The 19,414-nt window shown below is 18.8% G+C and overlaps 3 protein-coding genes across 3 annotated transcripts; 1 reads left to right on the top strand and 2 right to left on the bottom strand.

Annotated features, from left to right (window-relative positions):
* Positions 1 to 3,238: 3,238 nt before the first annotated feature.
* Positions 3,239 to 3,589, bottom strand: SRAE_X000145500 (Hypothetical protein; the record flags this gene model as incomplete). The annotated part of the gene is made up of 2 exons (XM_024649163.1): positions 3,239 to 3,434; positions 3,501 to 3,589. The coding sequence occupies 2 exons, from the start codon at positions 3,587 to 3,589 to the stop codon at positions 3,239 to 3,241; spliced, it is 285 nt and encodes a 94-aa protein (XP_024498920.1).
* A 6,241-nt stretch (positions 3,590 to 9,830) lies between these two features.
* SRAE_X000145400 (Alkyl hydroperoxide reductase subunit C/ Thiol specific antioxidant domain and Thioredoxin-like fold domain and Peroxiredoxin, C-terminal domain and Peroxiredoxin, AhpC-type family-containing protein) lies at positions 9,831 to 10,790 on the bottom strand (the record flags this gene model as incomplete). The annotated part of the gene is made up of 3 exons (XM_024649152.1): positions 9,831 to 9,910; positions 9,959 to 10,570; positions 10,778 to 10,790. 3 exons carry the CDS (start codon positions 10,788 to 10,790, stop codon positions 9,831 to 9,833), a joined length of 705 nt encoding a protein of 234 aa, XP_024498919.1.
* Positions 10,791 to 16,943: 6,153 nt separating this feature from the next.
* On the top strand, positions 16,944 to 18,940 carry SRAE_X000145300 (Dystroglycan; the record flags this gene model as incomplete). The annotated part of the gene is made up of 3 exons (XM_024649141.1): positions 16,944 to 17,698; positions 17,760 to 18,003; positions 18,065 to 18,940. 3 exons carry the CDS (start codon positions 16,944 to 16,946, stop codon positions 18,938 to 18,940), a joined length of 1,875 nt encoding a protein of 624 aa, XP_024498918.1.
* Positions 18,941 to 19,414: the final 474 nt, after the last annotated feature.

Below are 19,414 nucleotides of genomic sequence, written 5' to 3'. Positions count from 1 at the left end.
ATAGAAATTTATACAATACCAATTTTTATATGCAATTTCATTCTGATTTGTTTATATGATCTTAGTACAATAATATTTATATTTATTGCTTATTCAAAAATTATAACAAAATTATTTTATAAATTTAATGTGTAAAATAAAACAAAATTGTTATCATAAAAAAAAAGTATAATGATAATTTTGAGATGTAAAATTAGATAAATCATGATTATAAATGATGATTTTAAAAAATAGAAATAACTTTCTAAAAAAATGATTTTATAAATATTATCATCAAAATTATAATAATTTAACTTTTTTTTTTAGATATTTTTGATAAAAGTACAATTACATTATTAATGTATACTTTTACAATACATTTGATAATTTATTTAAAAATATAATAGAATATAATTAAAATAAAAATGTTGATGAAACATTACATATTAATAGTAAAACCTATAACTATTTAAAATAATTTAATATTACAAAAATGTCACATGGACTTTTTTAAAAACAAAATTTTTTTAGTATATTATACTATCATTACAAAAAAACTATTATTTATAAAAGTAGTTATTCATAAATCTTTTTAAACTAAATTTTTGTTTGACATAAAATAAATAAAGATTGACAAAGATAGTAAAATAAAGTAAGATCAGATGCTTGAATGATAATACATATAAATATTTTCTATAATATTTCTACATATAACGGCAAACGTTATTTAAGCAAACATTTTTAATTCAAATAAACTGATAAGGTACAAAAAAAAGTAAAATAATTTACAAATTTTTTATAAAAAGAATCTTTTTTAATTAATATAAAATTCATTTATGCTTCGTTAAATTACCTTTAAAAATAGTTAAACCTTTAGAAAAAATATTTTTTTTTTTTTTTGATAAATAACTATTCAAAATTTTAAAATATATATATATATATATACTTATAAATAACGTTACAAAATTTGAACAAAAACTTTCTAAATATAAATGTTAAATATTTCAATAAAAAGCATTTTTAAAAATTTTTGTACATTAAACGATTTAGTGTAAATATTAATCTAATTTTAGTTACATTTTTGCAATTCCTCTTTTGGCAGGTTGTAAAATATTACAAAAAAAAAATAAATAAGTAAATAAATTAATAGTATAAAGATTAATCAAAATATTTTTATACATTTAATATAAATTTTTGTATTTCAATTGAATTAATATTCATATAAAATTTTCTAATAAAAATGTCACGATTAGTATTTCAAATTTATTCATTAACCAATAATTTACGAGTGATTTTTAAAATTTTAAATAACTTAATTGTTATTTGAATGGTCAAATAATATATGATAAACATTATTTTTTATTAAAAAAAAATATTTTTATACACAAAAAAGATAATTTTAAAAAAAGGTAAATTTTATATAATAAAATATTATAATAAATAAACTTATTTTGACAGAAAAAAAATTATTTTTTTTTATTTTTAACCTGAAGTATTAAATATAATTTATTAAAAATATTATTACATGGAAAATGTGATAAGTATTACCTTGGGTAAAACAGGTTAAAGCTTCATAGGTAGATATTATTAACTATTTAAAAGTTTTATAGATAAGAGTAAAAATGTCTATGAATATGTTATAATATCATACTCTTCATTCGAAAAATTATAGTTGAAATGTTTGATAAAACAAATCGCTTGACTCTCTATCAAAAAAAGTTCTTTTACTTATAGGTATTGATGATAGATAAAATTAGAATTTACTGACAATAGAAAAAAAAAACTCGACAAAAAGATGATGGTCAAAAAAGAATATAATATTCAATATCAAATATTTAATAGTTATGATCAATTAAATAATTTTAGGTACATTTTGCTAATTGTAGAAAAATAATAAAAAGTATAATTATTATAAAAGTATATTATTGTACTATTATTTTGAATAGAATAAAATTTTTAATTGAATTTGTATAATTAATATATAAATTATATTACAATAACCTAATTGAAGTTCCATATTTTTATATCAGATGATATATTAAAAATATTTTTAAAAAAGAGTAAATAAGTTAAAATGGTATTGTAACAATTATAATGTATATTTATATATTATAATTGATGATATAATAGAGTGAAAATTGTGATATATAATTAAAGTTTTATTTTAAAAAAGTCTACTTATCACTGAACCTAATAGATTATAAGATTATTTTATACTAATTAGCTTATTTCAACCTCTAAAATAATTATAAAGGATAATGAAACATAGATATAAAAAGTTGATTTGTTACTTTATTTTTATTTTAAAAAGATAATTTTATAAGTTTTTAAAGATTCTTTGGCTTATAAAACTAGATATGGTAACTTGTCCCAGACATATTCTCTTTGTCCACCTTTCAATTAATACATCTAAAAAAAAGATGTTAATCAAGTTGATAATTTTAAAGGTAGGTCAAAATTAAGTAATAGTTAAAGTTAAAAAAAGTTACTTTTATAAAAATTGGTTTTCTTTTTAAAGATAATCTATATTATCAGCTTTCCTTTTATAATATCATTATCATTTTCATATTAAAATAATTTAAAAAAAAAAGAAATTATTGTGATTTTTGTTTTAAATGCATTTTTAAAAAAAATAGAAACTTTTATAATTATAAATTTTAGTCATTTATTAACATTTTATTGCATCAAATTTATTGTCACCAACAAAATGCTTGAATCATTTTTATATTGTTATTACCATCAAAAGGAACATACATATATAAAAATTTTTTGTTAATTATCATAAAAGAATTATTTAATCTTCATTACAGGTTCATCAGCTTAACGATTATTGGTAATTATATTTCGACCATACACATTTAGGTGAATATTTTAATAATATTATCTTTTACAAAGTATATAAAAATAAAAATTTTTCTTTTATAATCTCAAAAGTAGTTCATTATTTTTTTACAATATATAAAATAATATCGAAATATACAAATAATCAATGATAAAACTAAAAATGGCCAAAATTTTATATATTTAATGAGATCAGATTCTTCTATTTTCATTCTAAAAAATGTCTTCTCAAAAGATAGGTTATAACAATTATTATATTTATATAATTAAATATAACTTTTTTTTTCCATAATTTTCTTTGTGTTAATTTGTTTTTTTTTTAATTTTTAAAATAATATTTTATTTGAGAATGTTAGATGAAATAATATTTTGTGTTACCATTTGTTTGTGAGATAATTTATCAGCTACTATAATCAACCTATTTTTTATTTCTTGTAAATAAACATTGAATTGGTGAAAAATAACAAATTCTTGGATATTCTTTTTTGTCTGGATTTCTTCGAATTCTTTTACTTTCCTTTTCTTCCTCTTCATTTGTAATTGAATTATTATTTTCTATTCTTTTATTGTGTTTATGTTTTCCAATGTGTATTGTATTTGTAAAGGTTAATTGTCTAAAGATTAATTAAATATAATGATTAAAAAAAATAATAATAATAGAATTAAAAAAAAAAACATACTTTTTATTTAGAATTACTTCTTTATTTAGTACTGGAGCTGCATAGTTTACGGTAAAAAGTATACAAATTAAAATAATAGCAAATAACATGATTTTATTGTAATTATTCATATTTTTAATAATATATTTATATGTAATAACAGATGCTGGTAATAAATCGTTATAAATGAGATCAAAGAAAAAATCTAAAAGATAATCATATTACAGTGAAAAAAAACCAAACACTTGTTTATTGCTTTATTTTTGCAAGAAATAAAAGCAAATTGTTTTTAAGATTTGTTAACATTTAAAAAGGTGATATGGTTATTTATACTTCATGATCAGCTTATGTAATTCGTGAATCGCTTGGTATTTGCTCTCAATTTCATTAATAAACATAAATTACTTTTTTTTTTTAAATTAATTTATGACAATTGTGTGTCATTATATGATAACAAGAAATCATGTAGATGAGACGGAATGTTGACTAGAGGTTAAAATTTAACATGCTTAAGTTTATTTTGGCAAATATGTTACTTATTACTCTATATTAAGTTGATTAAATGATAAGAAGCAGGAATGTTTTTATTATTTAGATATTTAACATATGTCCTCGAATAAAATTTTTATAGTTAAAATATACAAATTAAATATTTGAAAATAGTTGTTAAAATTATTAGAAAAATATAGCAATTATTGAAGTTTAAAAACAGGTTAAAGATACAGTTTAACCAATTTTTAAAGGGTAAATGAATCATTATACTAAATAAACAAGTAATACATATTTTATTTTTAATAATAAATAAATAAATATAATATCAATGATTTTTATAAAAATTAAATAATACTTAATCATAATATATAAGAATGATATAAATTGTAGTAATACATAATAATAATTATTATTAATATTGTCATGAAATAAAAAATGAATTTAATATTTTTGATTTATCATGAATCAAAGTAAATGTCGTCTTTGAAAAATTTATTAATCATTTATATAATATTTAAGAGGTAAATCAGGAAGAGTGTACTCAAGCGTTATTAAATAGATTTACCTCATTGAGAAAAAGTGAATCAACTTTTTGTATGTTTCAGCTTTAAACACTGGTTATTAATTTATATCAAGAAAGTTGTTACTAATCTTTATTAATTCTCTGTCATAAATATTTATAAATAATTGTTAATTTATAATAGTCCTATACATTGATCTTCAACATTTTTTTATGTACCTTTCCGCATCAGAACATATACAAAAGAAATGAAAATACATCATCAATGTTTGTATGTATGATTAATCACCTGTTTTCATTTATTTCAAAGACTAGCTTTTTCACCTACTTCTACTAATAAATATTGTAAATATCAACAAAATTGAAATTCTATAATTGTACTTTTTTTACTCTAGTTTTAAACTGTAAAAAGCGTATAATGATAAGAATGTGTGCTTCCCCATTACAAATGATCATTTCTTTTCGTAAAAATTTTAACAGGTATCAACCACTTTAAATAATTTTTTTTGACTAACTTTTTATAAACTTAACAAAACAGTTAATTACAAACACTATTCCTAGTGTCATAAAACAAAATTATGATGATGAAGATCAAAAAAAAAAATTTAAAAACCGGTGCTCAAAAAATAAATTTCCTGAATCATTAGGTAATGGAACACAATTTCAAATATTAAATACAACATATATAATTTACAAACTACTTAAAAATTTAATTTTATTTATTTAGACGATCAAATTATATATATACTGGAAAATTATTTATTTTTATTATATTATCCTTTTGTTAAAGTATAAAAAAAAAGTTTTTAAAATATAATTATATATAAAAGAGAGATATATTTTTTTTTATTATTCTACAACTTTACTGTACTTCTTTTTTTTTAATAAAAAATAATATATTTCAAATAAAATATAGATATAAATTTAACTTTTGTAAAAAAATTATTTACTCAACCGTAAGTGTTAAAAGTTTTATTTTGTAAGAATTTCTAACCAATCTATCTATTTTTATCAAAAAAAAAATCTTGTTTCATTTACTGAATAAAAAATGTTGTTGTCCTTTAACTGTTTCAAGGTATTCGCGTTCATATGTTACAATACATTTAAATTAAAATTATTATTAAAATATTCTTTTTACATGTTACTTCTAAAGTTCAAAAAGTTAACTTTTAATATACAATTCATTAAAATAATGATGAATAAATTCATTTTATTTTAAAAAAAAAAAGTAGAAATATTTTAAAATTAATGAATGAAAAAATAATATGCAAGAATATTTATCATTTTTCAAATACATGTTTAATTTAATTTCTAATTGCCTATTGTTTATTCATCAGAAAAAAGTTTTTTTTTTTAAAGTATTTAAAATAGTTAAATAATTTTTTTAAAGAAAAATATAATTTGACCTCTTTTTCAACAAAAAAAAAATAAAATACAAAAATAATTTATCTTATTTTAATTGATTAATTCAAAAAATTTAAATAATTCTATTCAAATTTATATAAATTAAATATAAACATTTTATTTAAAACAGTTAAAATGATATAATATTATATAAACAATAACTTGTATCAATTAGATTGTTACACAATATAATATTAATTAAAAATAGGGATAACAGGGGACAATATAATAAAAAAAATTATAATTAGTTATTAATGATTTTTATTAGGTGACGTAATTCGTATATATTTGTTTAATTTATATTGATATTATATATTAATACAGTAAAATTATATGTGATGTTGTTCAATTTTTTAAGTAATAATAAGATATACAAATATTATTATTTATACAAAGAATAAGTTTAAAGTTGATTTGATAGATGAAACCAATTACTTTTTTAAAGTGGATTAAAATAAGATTATTTATTTAAAAAACTTAATTAAATTTGTAAAAATATTACTAATTTAAAAAAAAAATTAATTTTAGTACAGTTCTTTAAATATAATTTATGTATTTTATTCACTGTTTATATATTAAAAAATATTATCTCAAGTTTGTAAATTAATAATGCTCAATAACATTGTAGCTTTTATAATATCATAAAAAATATGCTTTTTCTTTATTTTAAATTATAAATTTATTGTTGTTTTATAGATTAAAATAAATATCTTTTGTAGCAATAGAAATTGATTGTATTAAATTATAAATATTATTGCAAAAAGTGATTATACAAAATTAAATGTATTTTAAAAAGAAATTGATAATTTTTATAAAGTAAAAAAAATTTGAATATAATAGTTTTATTTATTACTATTATCAAAGTATTTGTTTATGAAATATTACACAACTATAGCTTTTTATAAATGTAAAAAATAATCATTTATATATATATAATTATGGGTTAAAAATTGTAAAAAAAGTTTCATATTCTAGAAGTGTTGATCAATGATAAAATAATAGGAAGAAATTATATATATCAACAAAAAAAATATATTATTTATAATAATATTATGTATATTATTAATTTTATCTTTAATTTCCTTTATTATATAACATTTAAAGTGTTCTATTCAGATTTTTTATTACTCTTCAATTTAAAATATATTTTCTATTTAATATCTTAAATATACAAAAATCATTAAGATAAATGTACTTTTTAGAATTTGAACATTAAACACTAAAATATTAAAAATTCAAGGAAAGAAAAAAATTTAAAAATATTTTATCATTTTATTTATTATCAAATAACATTGATTATATATATTTTAATTATGATTTAGTTTTTATATAACATCTAATAAAAATTAATCATTAAATATTTTTTTACTAAAAAATTATGTTTTAAGAAAATTTAAAAAAGTTTTTTAAAAATAAAACAAATAATAAACATTCGTTTAGTTATCATACAATTTAGTATTATAAAAATGGACATGTTAATATTTGTAAAAAAAAAACAAAATCTGTTAAAATTTAAAATGGTTGACATTAATGTTTGATAATCACAAAAAATAATTTTTTTTTTCTCGATTATATATTATCATTTATTATTCAAAATTAATTGATTCAAATGTATAAATATAGTTTAAGAAGAACCATTTTCATTTCATTAAATATAATTTATTTTCGTTTTGAAAACACAAAATAAAAATTTAAAACTATTTTATTTCGAAATGAATACTTTAAAATTCTATATTCATCTGATAAAAAAAATTATATTAAATTTTTATGCAACAATTTATTAATAAATTTTTGTTAAGCTTATGTTTGATTAAGTAATATCGTTTATACAAATCATTTTTATAGCATTATTTTCTACATTTATTTTGTCTTAACAAACAATATTTTTTTTTTCCAAAACAAATTACACTCTTGTAATTATTTGAAAATAATAATTTTTTTATAGAAAAAGGAAATCGTTTTTTAAATAAATACTCTTTATTTGCTTAAACTCGTTTTCATGATTATTTACAATAAGAATTTTGTAATAAAGTAAACTTTTAAACTTGTAATCATAGTAAATAAAGTATTTATCAACTTTAAATGATAAAAATCAACTATAAATGTGATAAGATAGCAAATGTTTAGAAAGTTATCTTATGTATTTTTTAGTTTATGAAAATAAAAGATTTTCTAAAAATATTATTTTAAAATGAAATCATTAAAATTTAGACAAATATGTATTTATAAAAAATTTGTTTTAATGATTTTCTAAACTAATAAATAAAAATATATTTACTAATTTTTTATAAATTAATTTACCCTTCTAAGCTATATATTAATTATTAATTTGATAGTTTGTTAATTTTTGTTTATGTTAAATATAAATATTTTATTTATTAATACATTAAAAAATACTGGTAAATAAAAAATATAGGATGTAATTGTGATCTAATTTTTTAAAATATTATCACAAAAATTGCACATTATTTATAATATTATAATAGTTAAAAAAAATTACATTCTACAGTCAATGTCATTTTACATTCTTAAAGCACTTATGATAATGATATTGTTTTAAAATAATAAATGATAAAATGTATTTGTTTTATTGATTATATTTAAAAGTAAGAAATTTTTTAATAATTTTAAGATTTTATTTTTTTCAAATATCAAATAGTATACCTAATAAGTTTTTGATAAACTTTTTTTTAAAAGCAATGTAATATAATAATCATATAAAACAATCAAATAATATATCAACATTTTGCCAATTTACAAAACATTAAATAAATCAATCATAATAAACATCATCTTTTATAATAATTGCATAATTTATAATTTTAATAATCATTATTTTAATTGCTTGCACTTTTGAAACGCAAAAACTTAACAAACATTTTTAATTTATCATGATTTTAAGTTGTTACAATAAAATTGAAATTGAAATCAAAACAACTCAACAACTAAGTTATTTTTTCTTCATTTTTAAATAACTTGATTTGTACCAAAAAATTTTAAAATACATGTAAACATTTTTTTTACAAGTAATAACTCATGTTCTTTGTAAAATTTATTAATGTCATTTTAATAAATCATTCAAATTAACAAAATATTTCGTTAAATATAAATTATTTATTAAACGTAATTGTACAAAGTTTTTTTTATAAATAATACTTTATATATCAGCAATGATTTGATAAAAGTTTTTAAATATTATTTAAAAAAAAAATTTTAAAAGTCTGTATTTTAAAAATGATAAGAAATCTTGTTTAGAAATATTTTGTTGATAATGAAATTTAGACAATGATTTATATTTACAAATATATAACTAAAATATGTTGTATCTCTTAATTACAGAATTGCAGGTCGTTAATATCAATTAAAAAGTATTAATTTATATCGTCTTTTTATATGTTAGATTAACATTTTATTTTATTTAGTTGTAATATTTACCAAAATTAATTACACTTTATCAAACATTTAATATGATTATATTAAATGACCAATTCGATTTTATCGCATTATTAATATAATTTCTATTTTTTAATTCCTTAAAAAACAACTTTTTTCATTTTAACGAACTAAAATTTCAATTGTAGAGTAAATATTTTACACAAAATTTTCTCATTTTTTAATATATTTAAAATATATGTGACTTTTTTCAGAAACAGTTTTTTATTTAACAAATAATTATATTATTTTCTAAATAAAAGTTTAGTACTCATTATGTTAATAATTTTTTAAATAATTCAGTTTTTTTTTTAACTATTTTGATTATATGAACTTATTTAAAGAAGAAACAATAAAACAAAACTAATAAAAGAAAGAATTTAATTTAGTAAAAAAATTCACAAATACGCATAAATTTTGCATTATTTATCTTATACAATCACAATATATAAAAATACTTTAACATATGTTATATTGTGACCAAATATTTCTATTATTCTATATTAATTGACTTTTTCAAAATATTTTGTAGCTTCTGATGGTTTAATTGTATCTTTTCCTTCTTCCCATTCAGCAGGACAAACTAAAAGATAAATAATAATTTAATTTAAACTAAAATAATAATATTTACCTTCTCCATGTTTATCAACAAATTGGAATGCCTTTAAAAGACGTAAAGTTTCTGAGACACTTCTACCAACAGGAAGATCGTTAACACTAGAATGGCGTATATTACCATTTGGATCAATAATAAATAATCCACGATAAGATAAACCTGATTCTTCATCTAAAACTCCAAAACTTCTTGAAATATCCTTGTTAAAATCAGCTAAAACTGGAATTTCCATATCACCTAAACCACCCTTCTTTCTTGGTGTATTAACCCATGCGAGATGTGAAAAATGTGAATCACAGGAACAAGCAATTGCTTCAGCACCTAAACTTTTAAATTCTTTAGCTTTTTCACTAAAAGCAATAATTTCTGTTGGACAAACAAAGGTAAAATCAAGTGGATAAAAAAACATTACAACCCATTTTCCATGATAATCTTTATCAGAAATTGTCTTAAATTCCCCATCAACTACTGCAGTCCCTTTAAATGTAGGCATTTTATTTTTAGGTCCTAATGGTCTAACAGTACTAGCCATACGTTGAGCGTTATTTAAGAAGAAATTAGCATTATTAGCTTTTAACAAATGTGTTCTAGCAATTTTAAGGAAATTCATGTTTCCAGATGGTAATTCTAAAATTAAAAAATAATAATGTTAAAATAAATTATGTTTAATATTAACAGATTTTTAGTTAATTTTTAATAAATATATCTCAATAAAATTAATATTATTAGAAACGTTTCTCAACAGAAACAATTTTCGTTGCAAAAAACATTTATCTTTTTAATAAAAAAAAAATAATAATTATTTCATGTACACATACATACAATTATTGTTACTTTCTTCATACATTTTTCTAAGATATACTAAAATAATAGTTATAAAAATAATTGAATGATATAAAATTTAGTAATAAAATTAAATTGATATATTTATAAATAAAAATCAAAAATCGTTATACTACTTTAATTATAATTATTGTAATTATAAAAATTTTTATTTCAATTTATATATTGTATAAAGGTATATATAATATAACGTTATTTTTTTATTGATCTTGTAAATTTAGAAGGTTACTAAAATCTGATAACTTTTTATATATTTATGAAAATAAAAGTAATGATTTAATGGTAAAAAATACTATGAAATATGATTAAAAAGATATCTTCTTGTCATTTAATATAATTTATTTGTTGCTTTTGATTTCAATCATTATTATTATACAAATATGATAAATAACTTTTTTTTTTATGAGTTTTTCTAAGAGATAAGAACATGGACTATTCAAAAGATTTGTTATATTAGTACTGACCCAATTAATCAATCATAACAAAATGGCGGAAGGCTTCAAAGACAAAAAGTATCTTTACTATCAAAACATGTGGTGACCCAAGAGACAACTTTTTCATTAGTAATATGTTGTCATATCTTCAACATTCATCTTCACACTTTTTTTTTCAGCTTCAATAATTTTTAAGGTACTTTTTTTTTAAATGTTTACTAGAGAGGATAAAAGATTTATTAAATAGTTTAAATTGTTACTAATTATAAAAACACTATAATTCTTTATAATCATACTGTAGTGTTAATAATTAAATTCTTATCATATTGGATGTTATATCTATCAATCTCCAATTCATCATAACAAATATAAATTTTTAAAAATCTTTCTAATACTTAATAAAGATATACATATATTGAGTCATTAGATATTTAAATTATAATCACGCTATAATCAAACATATCACTATTCTTTCCCCCGTTCATTCTTTATCTTTATTTTATTTATTTTTATATTTTGACTCTCCTCATAAATATATCATTTTTATCACATAAACACAAAATATTTAAGAAACTTTTAACTTACAAATAAATGACACATATATTGAATAATCAGCTATTATAAATCTTTATTTTACATACCTACCATTACTAATTTTAATAAGTAACTTTTAAGTTGCTTTATATTTATGCAAAAATAAGTATTATAACTAATCACTAACTAAACTCACATTATATCTTTTAGTTTTATATAAACTTCTATTATGCCAAAACACAGTTTATGAGAATCTTTTTATTTCAATTAATAAAATAAAAATTTTTATATTTTATTATTTATTAGAATAAATATATATATATAATATTATTTAAATTTTACAACTTAACTCTAAAATAATATATATAATGTAATTATCATTTTATTATAAATAAAAATACATTAACTTTATAAATTTTTTTTAATATAATAAAAACATTTTATTTATATATTATGATTCACAAAAAATATTCATTGTTTCTTTTTTTTAAGTTTGATACATAAAATTGACTGCTTAATCTATTTTTCCAATAAATACTAATCGTTATTATAATTTACTAATTTCTTGACTTTTAAATACATAATTAAGAATTAACTTGATTAAGATATAATAATTAGCACTAATCTTCTTATATTATTAATTATCTTTCAATCTTTTTAACAGCTATTATAAAGACAATTTTATGATTTCTATTGTCAAAATAAGTTGAAAAAGGAGATAGAATTATTTTATATTTTGTTACAATTATATTTCTTTCTAGTTATATATTAGGCTAAAAGATTGAAAATTACATTATTGAAATTAAGAAATGACCTTTATTATTATTATTTTTTCTTATCATTTTACAATATACAAAATTATTTCTTATAATTGTAATGCCATTTTTCATTTTCAATTATTGTCCTAATACATCTTATATTTTTACCTTCAAAAATAAATAATTTCTATAAAATCATTACCATATATATAAATATATTTAATTTTATAAATATTTTTGTAACATATTAATACATTTTTATAATCTTATACTACCATCATTTTAAATTGTATGTGACATCTTTCTTGCGCAATATCATCTTTTTTATTTTTGTCTTCATCACCTGTAATAATCAATTCCGTTAACTTTACTTCTCCTACAAATAATAAAATTTTTATTCAAAATTATGATTGGCATGTATCATTATTCCACCACACAATTTATTATTTCTTTCCTCACGTCATCCACCTTTAACCACCACTTCTTTTTTTTTTTTAAATATTTTTTCCTCAAATATATATTTTAATTTACATTTTCTATTTGCTTCTTTAAAATAACCGCCAAAAATTATTAAAAAAAATAATTTTTTTCTCATGAATTTAATTTTACCTTTATTTATTTTTACTTTATTAGTCATAAAATTAAAAATAACTTATTTGTTATATTTTACTATACATACTATTCTCTCATATAAAATTTTTTTCTAAATACGTCTAATTATACAAATGAAATTGATATTTATGATTCTTCTTTTTAACTCTCAAAGTTAGGGGCTTTTTTTTATGATTTATAATATTTTAATATCATTTTATTTATGAATAATCAAAAAGTTTGGGAGTCACGTCATGATTATATATATATGTATATATTTATTTATGATGCATAACTCATTTGGAAGTTTCTGTTTTATAATAATAAAATAAAAAAAAACAATATATATATATGGGAACTATTATTTTATATAATTTATTAATATTACTACACCTACATGTATTTATTATTCTTTTAAATAAAAGATACCATATGTTATTTTATAAAGGAGCCGTTGTACTGTTGTAAAATATCAACCATATTTTTATTCAAAATGAAAGATATCATAATAAAGAAATTTATTATTTCTGTGGTTTTAATAGCTGTCATTCCTTATAAAGGAAAATGATAGTGATGAATAAAAAAAAAAAAAAAGAAGATGAAACTGACACATGGAATATTAGAAAAGTACACAATAAGGAGCGCATCATTGTTTTTGTATAATCAGTTTAGTAAAGCATAAGGAGATATTAAATATTAAACAGGTGGCGGTACTTAGTTATAAGTTATACGTATCTATCATCCTTGTAACATCTTTTTTATATCCACCAAATTATTATTTTCCTATTGTTCGGTTTACTTTTTAAGACAATATATATTTATAAGAATACATGTCATTAGATGAATATTTAAGTCGGCACTTCTCAATTAAACTTCTATAATCTTAATGAGATCAGTTGCTAAAATGTCAATTATCATATTTAGCAGTTCTTTATTTTATTATTTTTTTTTTTATCTTTTTCCTGATCTGTCAAATTTTAAAAATGCAATCAAAAATTCTATTGTTCTTTTTAAATTAATTTTATATGTATATGTCATTTCAATTGAAATAAAAGAATAAAGTGAACTTGTTGAATGTTGTAATTTCAAATTTATTCAGTTTCACCACCTATTTATTTGGCAGTATTGCCTGCTTATATATAGTAATAATTTTAAAAACAATCATTAACTCATAACATTTTAAATTTTTATTTTCTATAATTTATGATAGTGTATATATATATATATTAATTTAATATTAGTTGAAAATTTTATTATTTCTTAACATCCAATAAATTTAATTTTATAAGAAAAAATTATAAAGATGTTCTGCCATTTTTTTTAACTTTATAATTCTTATAACAGTATCTTAAAATCATTATCATCAACAAATTAGTTGATGTAAATGATGTGTTAAAAGTGTATTATTTGTATAATATATCATTGATATAATTATTTTTGACTAGTTATCTAATTATATCTATACAATACTATAAACTTAAAAAAAATTGCCAGTTGTTTTATTATAAAAATATATTTTAAAATTACATGTTCTTCTTTTCTTCAACTCATAAGTTTAGTTAGTAAAGTTGTAGTTAGAAATAGTCTTTCAACAATTACTACAATGATATTAATATTATATATTAAAAAAAAAAAGTTTTTATAAATACCATGTCTTTAAAATGATCTTTTGTTTTAATAATATCCTATTCATCTTTTTCCCTCTGACATATAGTATATATTCTTTCAATCATATAATTATAACACTTTTATTATACCATACCATATATTTTTACCTTTTTTTTTCAAGGTTTCAGGACAATTGTTGTTATTAAGCTTGTAACATGCAATTTATGATTATTGGCAAATAGTATAAAGGATATCAGAAAGATTTGATATTTATTATTATACAATAGGTTTATCTTTTGTCAATGAATATACATATAATATGTCAGTGATTGAGTAATATAAAAACATATGAAAACAATTTACACCTGCTCATAAGATCATTTTTACTATTAAGGTTAAAACTTAAATTATTTTATATATAATTACATTAAGGAAAAGAGAGAAAGAGAAAAAAAAAAAGAGTTCAATTTAAAATAATTATGTCTTTTTTTTTATTTTTATAGTTTGTATGACATTCTTTCTCAAGTCATACAAAATTTTATAGCTCTTTTAATTATCATTATATTTATTTAAAATTCAATATTAAAAAGTTTTACAAATTATAATATAATCATTTTAAAATTTGTAAAATGTAATCAACTAAAATATTTTCTATTATTTTATTTTTCTTCTTATATAATTAACATCTCATTTAGTAGTTCTACTTTGAATGTTTAAATATTTACATATTTATAGTTAATGCCAAATATGAAGATATCTAAGAAACTCCATCCCTAAAAATTGCGCATTTAATGTTAGCAGATGTTTATAGTATTTATATATAATAATAAAATCTTTAAAATCATATAAAATAATATATTACGATTTAAATGTAACATCTTTATTTAGTTCAATATTTTTATATAAATCAAGCATTTTTATTTATTATTATAATGTAAAAAAAAAGTATATATATATAAATATATATTTATACATTATCTTTTTAATTTTATAAAAATGATTAACAAATATCTATTTATTTTTTCTTTAAATGTATAAACTATTGATATTTATTTTATAAATATAAATACATAATAATAAAATTACGATTAAAAGTATTTTCTATAAATTAATACTTTTATTTAAGTTTTGATAGATACTTCAATATATACTTGATCCTTTAATCCTATTTCAGTATGAATATAAAAATAGTAGTATTATGATAACTCCATATTATGAAGTACTTTCTCATACATATTATAGGATATACAGTGGTTTCCTTTTTATTATATAAAAAGTATTCATTTATTCTTTTATATTTTATAATTTTATACTAATCAAGTATACTTGTCAAATGTTTGAATTGTTAGCTTACTTATGCAATACACCCTTCAACAACATTTTTTTTATGTAAACCTTTAAGGATTTTACCTTCTTTTTAATTATATTTATATATAATATTATGGACCAATAACTTTAATTAAGGTGTTATATTATAATGATTCCCTTACAGTTATATAAATAAATTTATATATATATTTATAAATTGGGTGTGGTTAATTTATATATATATATATATATATTATATATTAAATTTAATTATTCTTATTTGTCCTGAAAAGCTTTAATATACATACAATTGAGAAAAAAGATAAATGAATAGATCTTTTTAATTATGTAAAATGTAGTCCAATTGTAATTTTAACACATCCTTAATTACTATAAAATATTTTTATTTTATTTATTTATCAAGAAAATATTATGTATGCTTCTTTCGCAGTGTCTTTTAATATTATTTCATACATTAATCTTTGTTAATTGTTCACGGCACATCTTATAAAAACAAAAACTGAGCTCAATGTTTACAAAAGGCTTTTACTTTATCTTTCTTCAATCAAAAACATTTTCTATTTTATTAGAATTAATATTAATACTATGTATACTATAATTTATTTCTACAACTAAAAGTACATTTACCACTTTTTCATTTTATTAGTCATGTCATGTTGTGTGCCGATTATATAAAACTTTTACTATTCAACATATAAAATATCATTAAAATCATATTACCACTATCATACCTTTAAATTTTATCATTCCATCAATTTTAATATATCATTTTCCCTATATATACCTGTTTATATTTTATTTATTTTTTATACCTAACTAATAACTCATTATTTATTTTTATTTTTTTTTTTAGAAATACATTTTAAGACAACTTTTAATCATACTATTTAACATTACATTGTAATGATGATAAAGTATTTATTATTATTTATTTTGATTCTTCATCCTATAACAGGAATATCAACACGAATTCCACATGTTTTGAATCTTAGTGTTGGACAGGTTGCTGATATTAATATTGAGGGTCATAAACTTCATTTAGATTTAACAAATCCAAAAAATAAACATATCACTAGATTTATTGGATTATATGAAAATAATTTAATTATCCTTCCACAAACAGAAGATATTGGTATACATTATATAACATTAACTAATATCAATACTGGTATTAATCATAATCTTAAAATAAATGTAGAAAAAGAAAAAAATAATTGTGGAGATAATGAATTGGAGCAATTATGGCTTGATATTCTTCCAGATATCAATAAAAAAGATAATTTAAAAAGACGTAGTGAAGCGATTAAGACATTAAATTCTATTGGTAAAGGACAAGTTTCGAGTATTAGATTATTTAAAAATATGGAAGAATTAAATGCAGTCAGAACAATGATTTCAGATACTGGAGATACTGATTTTCCGGTTGATGAACCAATTATTACAATGAAACTTGCCTGTTCTGATAGAGATGTTGCAGAGGTAATGGATGTAATGGCTGAAATTGAAGATATCTATTCGAAGGCTGCACTTATGAGAGGTTTTATGCATTTTGATGAAAATAATGATATTGAAACAACAACTCTTTCATTAAGAACAACTCGTAAAATTGATAATCCACCTGTTAAAGTTCAATCATTAACATCATATGAATGTAAAAGGTATATTATATTAATTTTATTATATAATAATTTTTTTTTTCTATTAATATTATATTTTTAGAGGAATTATTTGTGAAATTCATCTTCCAAAAGATTTATTTATTGATGAAGAAGATGGTGATACAACTAAATTATCTTTATCTGTTGATTTGTCTGATTTTAAAAAAACTAATAATAATGATGAAATAGATAGAAATCCAGATAATTTTATGACTGTTCATAATGAATCACTTCTTATTATTGGAGTACCAATTATTGAAGGTTTATATAATTTTAGAATAATAGCTAAAGATAAACTTGGACAGGTATGTGTTTAATTATAATAAAAAATTAATAATTATTATATTTAATTTATAAATTATTTAGTCAGCAGCAGTAGCTTTTTCAATTAATGTTCACAATCCAGGAAGTTATACTCATGAATATGTATTAACATTAGACAAAAGTGTTGACAGATTACTTGAGACTCCTGATGTTCTTATTGGTTTTGTCAAAAAAATTTCACAAGCTATAGGAGATAAAAAGTATAACCATATTATGATTAATAATATAACTCCTAAGGGGGCTCAAAGTATTGTTTCATGGTCTAATACAACATTAAATAATGTTATATGCCATCATAAGAAAATAGAAAATATATTACATACAATGGTTACTCCAACTGGTAAAAGACCACTTACTAAATTTATTAAAGCTGTTGGTTCATCTTATCATGTTCGTGATGTTTCACTTAATCTTCTTAACACATGTGCTCGTAAATCTCCAAACAATATTAATAATAATGGTAACAATTCTGATGTAACTGTTACAAAAGAAGATGAAAAAGCATTTATTACATCAGGATTTTTTGTACCATTTTTAATAGCAATAGTTACTCTTTTTATATTTACCGCATGTCTTATGATTGTATATGTAATGGTCAAAATAAAATCAAAAAATGAAAAAAAGTCAACTGATTTTATTTCTAAAGGTCTTCCAGTTGTTTTCCCTGAAGAAGTTTCAAATGATGATACAGATGTTAGTGTCAATACACCGATGCTAATTAAAGAAGAAAGAGCTCCATTAAATGTGACACTTCACGATAATCCACTTTATAGAGCACCTTTAGGTACAACAATAGGTGATGGTCAAAGAGAATGTTCAACAATTACTGGAACAAGTAGCGCATCAAAAAGTGGACAACAAAGTAATTTAACAGGATTAGGTAGTCAAAGACAACCACCACCATATATTGCACCTTAAAAAAACGGTAATAAGCCGCAAAGTTGATGAAAAACAAAAATTAAAAATGAAACCATTTTAACATTATCATATTCTTTCTAATTTAATTTAGTATTTATATATATTTTCATATGAAAATCCTATTTCGCTTCACTAACGGTGTGCGTGTGTGTGTGTGTTTTTTTTTCTTTTTTTATAAGTCCAATCATTTCTTCATTTTTTTTTTAATATATTATTAAAAATTATAAAAAAAATTGTTGTTCCTTTACAATGCTCAGGACACATCTGTTTTCTTGTATCAGGCAAAAAAAAAAAGAAAAAAATTTTATGAATTGATAAAAAACTACAAATTCTTTGTAAAAATTTTTTTTTTCTTATTTATCTAGTCATTTTTTTTCTAAAACTGACTGGTAAAAAAAAACCATTTTATTGTTTATTTCAAGTAATTTATACTATTATACTTTTTATATAATAACATACTTTTTTTTAAATGAA

Source organism: Strongyloides ratti, scaffold srae_chrx_scaffold0000002, assembly GCF_001040885.1.
Source record: "Strongyloides ratti genome assembly S_ratti_ED321, scaffold srae_chrx_scaffold0000002".
In the NCBI taxonomy this organism is placed as follows: domain Eukaryota; kingdom Metazoa; phylum Nematoda; class Chromadorea; order Rhabditida; family Strongyloididae; genus Strongyloides; species Strongyloides ratti.
This window is presented reverse-complemented; position numbering and strand designations above follow the sequence as displayed.